The sequence below is a fragment of the Malania oleifera genome, chromosome 3, assembly GCF_029873635.1.
Source record: "Malania oleifera isolate guangnan ecotype guangnan chromosome 3, ASM2987363v1, whole genome shotgun sequence".
NCBI lineage: Eukaryota > Viridiplantae > Streptophyta > Magnoliopsida > Santalales > Ximeniaceae > Malania > Malania oleifera.
The window spans coordinates 50,536,122-50,549,995 of record NC_080419.1 but is presented as its reverse complement, the minus strand read 5'-3'; the positions used below and the strand labels follow the sequence as shown (position 1 = coordinate 50,549,995).

Here is a 13,874-nt window from a genome sequence, read left to right as displayed (position 1 = left end):
TTATTATTATTTTTATTATTTTAATAATGATTACTATCTTTAAAATAATACTCATTATTATTTTTTCCTATTTATATTATTAATATTGTTCTTGTTGGTACTATTATTTTGTAATTATAAATATTATTTTTATTATTTTTAAAATAATTATTATCCTTAAAATAACAATAATTAATTTGATCTTTTTATTATTAATAATATTATTATTATTATTATTGTTATAATAATGAATATTATTGTTATTGCAGTTATTATTAATATTGTTATTAGTAGTTGTTTTTTATAATATTTTATTATAAATGAGTTTAATTTTATGGAATGAAGATTTGGACTGGAATCACGATTCCACCGTTTGCAAGAATCGTATTTTGGTCCTTGATTCCGCAAATCAAATGTAGGAATACGATACATTCCTGAAATTTGATTCCATTTTAGGCCTGATTTTGCAAACCAAACGAGGGGTAAGGTTTCTTACTTTCCTCTAAGCTTCTGGTCGTCAATCTCCTTTATGTTATCTATGAGCTCATTTTTTCCTTAGAGTGATATTGACGAGCATATTTTTAATTCCTCCTGTATCAAGGAAGATGGGAAAGTGACTGAAATGGGCTGAGGGAGTCCAAACTGTATCACTTCTTGAAAGAGTTCCTCCCAGTCAGAGGAGATAAGGAATATGCCGATCCTTGAGTGAAAGAGCCTCTGATGAGAGTGAGGTCAATGAGGCCAAACTCCTGCATACTGGAAGATTCTGAGGATCTCCCACTCCTCTCGTAAGGATACTAAACCAGGTTGAAATCCATCCCACCCTACAACACCCCCCTCCCCCCAAAAAAAACCCATAGGGCTTTCCAATTATTTCTGATTTCCATGAGCTTGTTCTAATAAGATGCCTGGAAGGACCTTCACCAGGAATGTAGGCCCCGATGAATATCCATTAGAAGTTGTCATCCAAGTTCTTGAACAGGCAAGACACCAAGAAGGAATTGATGGAATGATATAGTAATTCCACAACCAAATTGTTCCACATGATGAGAATCCCTCCTGCTGTGCCTGCTGCTTGTAACGCAATCCATCTGCAGCATTTTGCACCCCGTAAACTATTTACCAGACAGCAGTTTAGAGATTCAACCTTAGTTTCCTGAAAGCAGATGACATCCTCTCTCCAATCATTGAGAAAAAATCTAATAACTATCTTTTGGCCTTGTCATTTAGCCCGTCAAGTCCCAAGAGATTATTTTCCTCAACATAAGTTCGCAAATTCCACTGCTACTAACAACTCCCATGTCTGAAAGTCTGTCTAATTTATTATAGTTAATGGAAAATTCTAATCTTTTCAACTCCCTATTTGTGCCTTTCTTACGGGTTTTGCCCTGTTGTTTTTTCTTATAAACCAACTCTTCATCTCCTCTTTTTTTCAATCTCCTCAAAGAGACACAAAGCTCTTTCCTCAAAAGCCTTCAAAGGAAACACCAATTGCCTTGCTCACTATATTCATTTTGCCCAGAACCTACTTCAAAACCTTCAACTTGAAGGTGGGTCTACTAATGCCCAGTTTGTTCAGATCATTTAGTGAGTGGCCAGATTCTGCAGCAGTTGAAGGACTGGGCTCCTTAATTGGGATGATTGCCACGTTGTCCACCTGACTCCCAGGCAGTGAAGGCTCCTCCCTTTGCTGATCTTTGGTCAAGGCACAAGTCATAGTGGGAGGATGGACATGACAAGGGGTAGGGGCTCCAGAAAGTGGCTTAGGGGCCTTGCCTCTAGTTGGGACGGCGGAAGAAAGGAAAGGGGAGAAGGCATCGGGCTTGGGAGCAGGCTGCAGGGAGGAGGGCCAGCTGGGACGAAGCCAAAATAGAAACAAGGAGGGCTGGGGGTAAGTGGGTTTGCCAAGAAGAGTACCAAATTCTCCGAAGCGAGTGAAAACTTTGGGCTGAGGGGGAAAGGCACAGTTAGTTCAAAATCTGCTGACTGCAGGTTGACCATAGAACCACCATGAACAGCACTCGCAAAAGAGTGCGTGCCTCCACTCATCATCTCCAGTGCCTGCAACTTGGAGATCAAGAGGCTCAGGCAGCCACCACAATGATGGCAGGCACAGGAGGCTGTTGGTGAATGAGCTAGGAGGTGACATGAGTTTCCAACTGAGGAGGAGGGTCAATCGAAGCCTTCGACCTCTCCAAACTGGACCGGGAGCAAGCAGGGGACGGCCGAGGAGATTCTTCTGCCTAGCTCTAACTTGGTGAGGAAATTGAACCACCCTTTTGAGCCAAAGGGCCGCCATGGTCCTCCAACCACCTTCATTTGTCTCAGTTAGGGCAAGAAATCTGCCAAAACTATTCTCCCAAAGGTTGAGCAGAAGGGTCTTCTCCTTCACTCTGGTACGTTTCCTCCAAGAAGAAGGAAGACAGCCCTCTTGCAGCAATCTTAGAACTCCTCGAGCACGAAGTGGAGCCATTCAACTTTCCCTTTCTCCAAAAGATCTATGTTCTTCTACCTTCACATTTCTCAGTGATCCAAAATAGATCGACCCTGTCCTCTTCAGTTGCAAGGTCGAATGAATTTCTCTCAATGAAGACAGCAGCTCTCCCTTCTCCTTTCATGGCAGCAAGTTGAGAGATAAAGAAGGCACAAAGGACCAAATGTGCTGGAGAATATCAGTAGATACCACTCTAATCAGCTTGGCTCACTTCATTGGCAAGGGTAATCATTTCTTAGTGAAGCTGTCTTGGAACAGCGATGGTGGCAAGAGGATGTGGCAGCAACTGTTGGGGTTGGCAGGCAGTGACAGGAAGCAGGGTTCGCAGGCAGCAATGGGAAGTGAGATTTGCAGGCAGTGACGGCTGTTGGGGTTGGCAGGCAGTGACAGGAAGTGGCGACAGCTGTTGGGGTTGGGTGAGAGACATGCTAGTGAAAACCAGAATATCGCAGCTATTGTCACTACAGCTGAAAATCGACAAGAAAAATGAAAAACTAGCCACACAAATAAACATGTTCCATTTGTTTTGTCCCTGTATTAACTAAAATTGACAATCTGAATAGAAATGATACTAAACAGCACTTTAGTGATTGAGATGTGATAAGAGATGGGGTTTCATGTGGGCAGAAAATAAAGAAAATAATCAGAATTTCATGAGAACTTTGAAAACTGAATTGCATATTGCCTCCAAAATTAAAATTCCATAAATTTCTTATTTTTCAACTAAATCAAGTGATTTAACATTTGTTGGAAAGCTCTATGAGTCTAGTTTTACATGAAATTGGCCTTGCTCAAAATGATTAAGAATTGAAAATGTTACAAGCAAAACATTGAGCAAAGGTAAGAACTGTCAGCCCATTGCACAGGATTTGAATTTGAGATATAGTTTCTTTATCATTACTTATGTAGTGTTTGGGAGCATGGATTTTCGGTTTGAATTTAGATTTGTGTGGATTTGAAAAAAAAAAATTCAATACAATTTTATACTACCTTTTGTAAAAATTCAAACAAATCCAAATCCAAAGTCCAAAATCCATGCTCCCAAATGCAGGGTTAGTTTATTTAAATGATTAAGGTGTCTAAGAAAATATATTTAATGTATTATTTTCATGCAAATATTCAAAGCAATGTGAAATATATGCAGTGAAATATATGCATAAAGCACCATTGGAAGGTCAAAACTGAGAAACTAACTCTAGAACTGTATATTTCTCAAGTTAATGCCCAAGTCTATTTTATGCTATTCAATGGGCTGATGAATGGTTGACGACAATATTTTCATGATTAAGTGCATTCAAAAATCTTTCAAATGGTCTTACTTCTTGAGATTTCACTTTCATAGGCCTCTAAATAATAGGGACTTGGAGGAATTATCTTCTTTGTTGGTTCTGTTGGATGGCTGTCATTTCTCATGTGAGCGATAGTTGTAGTTGGGTTTTAGATTCCTTAGGTTTCTATTCTTCAAAATCTTTCTTTGAGCATTTGACCAAATCTTTTAAATCCTTTCCCCTTCATTGTTTCATCTGGAAAGCTACAGTCCCATCTAAGATCAAGGCATTTACTTTTTGGTTGTTCTTAACAGAGTTAACACCAGCAATCTGCTGCAGAGTAGGAGGCCTTTGAAGGTATTATCTCCAGATGTTAGTTTCTTGTATTTTGATAGCTCAGAATCTGCTCTGCATCTATTATTCATCATTCTTTCTCTTGGGGTATCTGGAATAAGCTATTTGCTGTTTTTTGGGAGAATTGCGTTTGCTTGGATTCAGTGGAGAATTTATTACATCTCTTTGACAGGTTTTGAGAAGAGCGGTGATGGTTTAGTCTTGTGACTTGTGGCATCTTTGCAGTTTTCTGGGGAATTTTGATGGAAAGGAATGCTCGTTTTCTGAAAAGAGGAATTCTGGTACACTTCTTTGGGATAGGATTCAGTACTTGGCTTCACTCTGGTCTTTCGCAGCTGGGGGTTTTAAAGGAGTGCCTTTCTCAGTTCTTCAAAGAGATTGAAAGGTGGTTTTATTTTGATTGTTTTTAGCCTATTTTGGTCTCTTTGTTTTTTCGGAGGACTTTTTCTATATTTTTTCCTCTTCAATGAACATATCTTCTATTTCTGTTCAAAAAAATGCATCCAAAAATCTAGTTAGGTTACTAGATTAACAAAAAATGGACAATAGAACTTTATAATTGAATGCATAGAACCCGTCGAAGTTTTACATAGTCAATCAGAATAGGTTGGAGACATGATGTTGAGCTTTGATATACATTGCTGGCCCTCAGCCTAACAACTTAAGCTTTTAGGTCAAGTAGTAACTTGAGATGGTATCAAAGCGATGGTTGCTAGGAGGTCCTGGGTTCACACATTTATCATTTGTTTGTTTATTTTATTCCCACTAGCGTTATCTTTTGCTTGTTCATCTCTCCATGTGCAATTAGGCTGCACATGCAGCAGAGTGGAGGCTTGATATACATCATTGGGCCACATGATAACAACTTAAGCTTTTAGTGATTTTACGCATCAAATAATGCATGGGAAAAGTATTTTTTGGATAATTTGATGCATGTGAAAAACTCCTAATTTAATGTGGAGGACCAAAGGACAATGAATAACACAAAAATTGGTTGTCTACAAGAATGCATTCTATACTTAAGCATTATACTTATTTGATATTGCTCCCTTTTCTACAGGTAAAGCAGGCTGATGAACTTGAAAACATACTTGCTAAAAAATTTCTTAGATTTTTGTCGATGAGGGCAGAGGCATTTCAAGTACTGAGGAGAAAGCCAGTGCAGGTATATAGGATCTGAATGAGTTGATGAATGAATTTTCTCTATGGAGTTTATACTCTGTGAAAAACGACCTGCTGCCTGACTGGTTGATGATAATTTGCCTCTAGGGAACTTCTGTCACTGTCTTTTGAAAAATATGTACATAATTTTAAATATCAGCTTTCTCATATAATGGCAGCATTATTGCCAATAATGAAAACAATTTATTTAGATTCAAAAAATCTCACTATGGGTGGCAAAATGGCAATGCTGGTATTGACCTCATTTAAGATCTGGACAGTATGCTTACACTTTTTTTTCCCTTTTATATTTTGAACCATATATTCTGGTTCCAGCATAATACCTGATTTTTCTGCTTTGTGGTTTGTCAATTTGATCCTGCTTACTTTTCATGCATTGCTTGTCCTTGCAGTACATCTTATATAGCATGCAGGTTTAATGATCAATATGAATTATTGATAATTTATTCTGAGTTTGCGATTGTATATTATGATATTGTCTTTTTCGCCAATCAGATACTGGCAAATCTTTTCTTCCATAATAATGTTAGAATTTAAAGTTGAAGTGTGCCTTTTTTATTGGAATCTGACAATCGGATTGTAATTATGAAATTCCATAAAAGCAAGAACCTACTATACAAAGTGATTTTTCCACTCTGTAGGGCTGAGCGCTATTTGGTTAAAATGAAATTAGATAACCAAACTGTAAAAAACCAATTCTTTTGGTTTGGTTAATTAGTTACTTCAGTCTGTCCTGTGTAATTTTTTTGAATTTTTGCTTTTTGGTTATTGCTTTGTTAAGAAAAAATTAATTGATGAACCAAAATATTTTTTATACTTGTATATAAATCTTTAATATAATTATTGAAATTAATTTTCATTTATTTATTTTATAATTAATTTTTATTCATATTTCATATTATTAAAATATTTATTTAGTTATTTTTGGAATGCAATAGAATACAGAGAGAGGGGCTATATATGCATATATTATATGCAGGGAGGTGCTTCCCCTTTCATGGTACACAGCCAAGGACCCAAGTAGCAATTTGGGCCTTTGGTTAGCTGGGTTAACTAAAATTTCAGTCAATTACAGATCACTAGGTTGGTATCTACAGTAAGCTTCGGTCAAATCGGTTCATGAAAAAATTTAACTGAAAATTTCAGTAAAAGCAGAAATTTAACTAAAATAACTGAATTGACCAATTCCTCACCTACCAATATGCAATCTTGACTGAGCACTTCTGACTTAGATTCTCTGTAAAACTTTGCTAGTTTTTTGACAAAACCTCGCTCCTAAACTGAAAAAGCTTTAGACAAGCTCAATTTCAATTTTTATCAAATCATCTATTATATGATATGATTTATAATGCAACAAAATAAATGAAAAAATTCCATCAGTGGAAACTAGTGTAAAATGGTCAAAAATAATTTTAGAAGGCTTACCTTTCTCAACTTTTTAATTAAAGTGTAAAACTAAAACAATTGTGTGTACTTGTTGTCTGTATGAAGATTTTCCAATCCCTCTTTATCTAGAAATTGGACTCAAGTGAAAATCCATTAGCTGAAAGGGATAGGGATGATGTAGATGTTGTCCAATTGACTGGACAATGGCCTCTTAATATGTCCTCTCAGAATTTGATTCTACATTATTCTTTCGTCTTTGTCTGTGTAAGGTTGTCGCCGTGTGACCTGGAGGTCACGGGTTCGAGGCGTGGAAACAGTCTCTTGCAAAAATGCAAGGTAAGGCTACGTACTATAGACCCATTGTGGTCCGCCCCTTCCCCGGACACCGCATATGCGGGAGCTTTGTGCACCGGGCTGCCCTTTTTATTATTCTTTCGTCTTTGTCTGTGTCAGACAACAAACTTCGTAAGTGCAGTGTTCTTGATCTTGCTCCTTGGTTGTGCTGTCTAGAGAAATTCAGTTGGAACAATTCCCAATTCCTATGCTCCAGTTTTCGATAGAGAAGATGATTTAGTTTGTCGATAAAATGATTTTTTAGGCTTATTTTTATCAAAATTTTTTCAGTCAAAATATTTATTATTTTTACTATATATATATATATATATATTCTTTATTTAATGGAAAGTTGACAGTGCTTTGTTATGTAAACAGCTGCCAATATGAACTGAAAATTTTAAAGTCAGCACAATTAAGATGAGAATCCTTGACATCTAGTCTGATAGAATTTCATTTTCTTTGTTGGGTTGTAGCATTGAACAATCATACACTGCCTGCAGTGTAGCTTACTATACAAGTGCAGCACCTCAAGGAGTAAACCAATATATCAATGTATTCTTTCTAGTTTAGTTTCCATGTTTTAAAGATGACTTTGTTTGATATGTGGTTTATTCACTTTGCAGGGTTTTGACATTAGCTTTCTCATTACAAACTATCACTGTGAAGAGATGCAGAAACACAAGCTTATAGATTTTATTGTGCAATTCATGGAGGCAAGATTTTTTGCCTTTCTTTTTGAATTTTATCATTTTCCTTTGCCTTGTCTTTTTGTAGATTAATTTCTTTCTGGTAGATGGTTGTTAGTGTTGTTTTCTAGGGTAAAATACACAAGATCTTTAGAAGTTTTTAAATCTAAATTCTAAAAGCCTACCCAAATTTTGTTCATTATGGAAAATGGCTTAATGTTCAATACCATAAACAAGTTGTTCTAATGTAAATACCTAGCTTTATCTTTCTAGAAAATACTATCCCAATAGACGTCTCAAACAAAAATGTTTAATCGACCCTGTATTTTTGTTTTATAAGATTGAAGATACTGTGACTACCTCCATTGACTAATTAATAAGAATCAGAAGGGATTACCACCACCATCTGTGGCTGTTTATCTTTCTCTAATCTCTTAAGTGAACATTCTCTTTGTTTGGCAAAGTTGTTCTAATGTAAATACCTAGCTGTAACTTCTAGCACATAACATCCCAATAAATGCCTCTCAAACAAAAATTCTTAATCAACCCTCTATTTTTGTTTTATAAGATGTAGGATACTGGTGGAGTGTGACTACCTTCAATGACTAACTAATCAGAATCAGAAGGGATTACCACAACCATATGTGGCTGTTTATGTTTCTCTAATATCTTTTAAGTGTACATTCTCTTTGTTTGCCAAAGTACCTATTGTCCTGAGTTTCCTGCTCTTATCCCTTACCACTGAACTTACCTGCAATAATCTGTTTACCATTCAATTTAAATCTATGTAAGAAGTCATGCAACTAAATGGAAAAGAAATTCAAATTTTTTTATATAATTTGATTCCATACAATCTATGATCAGATTCATGTGTTTAGTACAGAAGCTATATGCTAAACACAAATGGAGGTGTAACTTACCCATAGTTTTATAGTCAGTGCGTAATGGAGGCCATTACATCATACGTACTGTTGACTTCCAAGAACTATAGAAGGCAGGTATCTCAAAGGCCCTATGATTCTCAATCGTATCAGCCAGTACAGTCTGTTACAGGCAGCAGCTACATTGTCCGCTATGGAGTATGAACTGCTATGGGCTGCTGCAGACTGTTACAGGCAGCTACTTTGTCAGAAATTTCACTCCTCTTTGACATTATCTCTTGTTTTCACATTTTTCCTGTACCAAAAAATTCAATTTCAAGTTCACTTATTTAATCAATGGTTTTTTTTTTTGGGTAAATTTTTCATTTTTAGGTTCATTTACTTTAATGTTTCATATGTATTTTCTTAAATAACTTGCCCAAAAATAAATCTAACTTTTTCTCTCATTGAAATAACATAAATACTTGCATATTGCAAATTCCTTCCATCTTTTTTCTAAATACTTTTTTGCACCTAATCTGGAGATAGTGTTTGAATATGGACGTTCTATATTTTATATTTTGTTATGTTTATGATTTCTTTGTTTTTAAATTGAATTATAATCAATAAAGTAGTGAAGAGTGGAAATTCATGATTCTTCCTCTCAATGGCAACTAAAGAAACCTAGATAACATCCAGTAGTTGTAGTATTTGTTATCTTAGAATTTAGATTGATTAAAATTTACTAAAAATCATTTAAAGCATTAGATTGGAGGATTTTGGGATCAAAATGCAGGAATCTTTATGATTTTTATCAGTCCTCCAATGGATGCAGTTACCATGAAAAATGAATTCGTATGGATGCGGTTACTATGACCCTTTTTACTCTAATACACTCACCGCCAGAGCAAAAGATCATGAACTAGCCTTAAATCACTCTTGATTATGCTACTTTTATATAATCCATAATAGCTACACATGTGGCTTGCCTTTTGAGAGTATTCACACAGGTCAAATCTCAAACTGATGGATTCCCCATAGGGTTTTTTTACACTTTAAAAGAGAGAGAGAGAGAGAGAGAGAGAGAGAGGAGGACACCATTTACAGCTTTACAGCCTATCCTTATTTGGTAATAGTCTGACCCTCTAGTTTCAAATAGTAATAGTATTTTTATTTGGGTCTTGGAAAGTTGGTGTCTAAATACTGATCTTATGGGTAAATAGCTTTGGCAATTTCACTTGCGGCATAAAAAATATTCCCATGAAATGACATTCCTGGAAATCTCATTCTTGGGAATAGAATGCCTGGCTCATGGGAATATTTTTGTTTGGTTCACGTTGTAAGGTTTCTAGGAATGTACACAAGATTTCCATGCCAATGTTTGGTTTAACATGGGAATTTTGACAAGTATTTTAAAAAGATGACCATTATATACCTTTGACATGTGTGTAACTAATATATGAACAGTTATAATTTTCAACCCAAAAACCTACTGAAAATACATACTTAATTAAACCTATATCCTAAAATTTTCAACAATTAAAAATTGGAACATTTAACACTTAATAATTGTTTAACTAAAATAATTAAGGGTAATATAGTGGCTAAATATTAGCTATTATATTTAAATTTTATAAGACAATAATAATATTAATTTTATTTAATCAATTACAAATGTCAATTAAAATATATTTTTTTATAGCAAAAGAAAATCTATTAAGAAATAGAATTTACAATAATATCGAGGATACTAAATCCAAAAAAAAAACAAAAAAACAAAAAACAAAATAAAACTCAAAGAAAGAAAAGTAAAAAATAAAATAAAAACAAAATAAACTGCTAATATCAGCCCAAAATCCCCTCTTCAATCCCTTATTGTCATAATTCATTGAACACTTCAAATTAGCTAGCTCCTGTTGACTCTTCTTCACCTTTTCCCTTGTCAAGCCTAACTTCATTTCCTCCTTGATCAAACAACTTCCGGCCCAATTCATCCAACAAACACTAAGTTTCATTTTCTTTCCTAGAGATTTCTTGGACTAGAGTAGGTAGAATTCCATCCTTAACCAATTGTTCAACTTTATTAACCTCATCATCAAAATATTAATTCCCTCTAAGCCTTCTAAAGGAGGAGGTGGCATATAAAATAAATCCCCTAGGCCCTCCATATAAGAATAAGAGGAATACCCATACTGATCCCGAATATGATCCAAAAGTAATCCTTTTTCGCTTTCAAAATCGCTACTCCCTACACTATCCTCATTCGTAACATCTTCCCATCTCTTACTGCCCTTACAATATTTGGCCCTCTCACCAATTGGTTCCTCTGTAATACTTAGAACACCTTTGGAATCACTCTTAATAGTTTTATGTGTCTTTTCACTTGGCAAATCTCACATATCTCTATTAAGTTTCCTCCCTTCACCAGTTTGCTCTTCCTTATGATGGGTGTAAACCTTTCCTCTTTTCAAATTATTTGATCTAACTCCCTTACCATCAAGATTTCCCGCTGATCCAAACATGAAGTCTTGGTTTTCACATTCCCAAGAATTAAGATTCTTAGAGCCATAATCCCCCTCTTTCATCCCTGAAGCTTCTACGATTTTCATTCTTCTCCTGCTGAAGAGAAGCACCTTGATTTCATACTTCCATTGCCTGTTCTTTGATGTTATCATAACATGCCTCTTGATGCCCACCAAGGACGTTGTTTGAAGAGGAGTGCAGCTTAGGAATATCATCCCATGCCTTGTATGAAGATAATCGCTGATCATCTTGCTTCTGCTTTGAAAAACTCTGACTTCTCGTTGCCTCACCAGATTTGGGCTAGAGGACTTCCTTTTGGTTTGGGCGCCTCTGATCTCGGTTGCTTAGCTGGAAGAGATGCCCTTGCTCGTGTCAATTGGTTATAAGAAGCTGACGAAATGAACTTCTCATTCATTCTTCCCCTTCAACGAGCATAGACCCCATCCTGCACAGTGCACACTCTTAGGATCGAGCGACCTCAGTCATCACTTGCGCTGCCCGACTCCATGAACGATTATTGTTCTTCTTGTTATTAGCTGTATTAGATCCATACTGACAAGAACTCTCCGAAGCAACGAACGCATCCTTGAATCGAGACCATCCATCCCTTTCCAACCCTTCAGGAGCAAAAATGGAATACCTTTTACCCCTCCATCCATGCTCTATTTCTATGAACTTCCCTGCCCCAGTCGCATGAATCATCTAGTAATCGACATATCCCACTTGGCCTCTTCGGAAACCCTTGCACAACGTACCTTCGTGAGATGAGAATCCCTAAGAAAACCATGAAGTTGTAGCTAAAAAGAGATGTTCCCACTGATTGCACTTACAATTCTTCTCAAGGACAAAAAGGGCTCCAACCTTCCCTATCTTATCCAATCTTAGATCTAAGGACTTACCTTCAATTTGTATTTAACTTACCCCCACCATGAGTTCGTACTATGAACATGATTTCGAGCACCAATGAGATGTGTGAAGAGAGCGTTTTGTGCGAGAGAGGAACACCATTGCGAGAATATCATGTTATTGCAATTCTAGATAGAAAAAATTTAACATAAATATTTACACTTTTAATAGACATCTTAAAAATAATTTATGTATTAAAATATTAAATTAACATTACATATATTTTTTTTTCTAATAAAAAATAATTAATATTTATACTAATTTAAAATTTTTATTTTATTAATAATTATTGTTTTAATATAAGAATATTATGTCTATGTTATATTATAGGGGCATTATTGTCAAAAATTCAAAATAGTGAGGGCAATTTGGTCCAAAAAGTGGATGGGATTTCCTTGAAACTTACCCATAGGGGGAGGTGGGAATAGGATGCCGTGTTTCATGGGGATCTTTTCATTCCCAATAATGTGAACATTCCCACCATGTCATATTTTCATGCTCAAGCAAACATGGGAATGAGATGTTATGAGTATCACATTCCCAGGAATCTTGAAAGATGTCGAGACCCAAACGCCCCCTTAGAGGAGTCTTCTCTTTGGCACAAAGTTATTAAAAGGTGCAATGCTAATTTGGGATTTAGATGTCCTTTGGACTGTCTTTGGAGATCTATCGCTTAGATTTACCCCTTTTACTTCCTCATACTAATTTTGTTCTGGGCAATCGTTCTCATATTCATTTTTGGGAAGATATCTAGGTGAGTAATAGTTACCACTGCTTTGTCCATTTCTTTTCCTTGTCTTTACCGCTTGACTTTGTGGTATAATGATGTTAGTTCTTCTTTTTTGGTTGCTGACGGTCATATGCATCCTTGGGACTTCCACTTTTGTAGAACTCTAAATGATAGGGAGGTAGAGGGGCCTTCTTCTTTGCTGATGTTGCTGGAGAATTGTCATCCTTAGGAGTGGATTGTTGGTCCATAGATTCGTCGAAGGTTTATTCTTGTGGATCTTTCTTTGATCTTGACTAGTGCTTATATTTATTTTATGACTTATAAAAGTATTTGGAAGGCCAAAGTTTCATAAAATATTACTGCTTTAATCTGGTTGGTTGTTCTTAATAGAGTTACCACCAACAATCTGTTGCAGAGTAGGAGAACTTCAAAGGCAATTTCTCCTTATGTGTTTTCATTATGTTTTGGGAGTTCAGAAACAGTTGCTCATTTGTTTTTGCACTGTGATTTTGCTTAGAAGATTGGAAGAAGCTTTTTTGATCTATCTAGAGAAAATTGGATTTGTTCAGAATCGGTGGAGGATTTGTTGGTCATTTCATTTTTGAGTTTGGTAGAAGTAAGGATGCATATGCTTTTTGGAGATGTGCAGTTGTCACAGTAATGTGGGGATTATGACTAAAGGAGTGAGGTTCTCTGAAATCAAACAGGATTGGATGGCTTTGTTAGTTTTAGTTTGATTGATGATTTGTCTTTTTTTCTTTTATTGCATATTTTTTCTTCAATCTGTGTTTGGACAAGGGCGAGGGGATCTCATCTTTGCTCATGGTCGAGAACAACGCCATTCGCAACAGAAGGGTAAGGTTATTGGAAGAGTTTGCATCATGGTTCATTGATGGGTTGTCCATTTTGGGTTGGTTGAAGGGAGATTTTCGGAGCATTTGCAAGGGTACACAAACTACTAGTTGTCGATCAGGTGGAGGAAGGTGGGATGTGGGAAAGTCCCTGGAGTTAGGGTTGGGATGGAAAAGTAAGAGATTTTCTATGTTCATTGCTGGCAGCGCAAAGGGTAATGGATGGTGAATCCTTGCTAGTGTTTTCTACAAGCTAGCTAAGGAGTTATAGAAATATTTGGGTGATGTAGTTGCAGATATCATCCGCACATTAGATCAT

The 13,874-nt window shown here is 36.1% G+C and overlaps 1 protein-coding gene across 2 annotated transcripts in view; it reads left to right on the top strand.

Annotated features, from left to right (window-relative positions):
* Nucleotides 1-13,874, top strand: part of LOC131152009 (actin-related protein 2/3 complex subunit 4) — a 43,052-nt gene that overhangs the window by 19,465 nt on the left and 9,713 nt on the right. For both annotated transcript variants that reach the window (XM_058103562.1, XM_058103563.1), the window contains exons 6-7: nucleotides 5,156-5,260; nucleotides 7,623-7,712. In XM_058103562.1, the coding sequence (XP_057959545.1) occupies nucleotides 5,156-5,260; nucleotides 7,623-7,712 (195 nt within the window). The remainder of the gene's footprint in view (nucleotides 1-5,155; nucleotides 5,261-7,622; nucleotides 7,713-13,874) is intronic.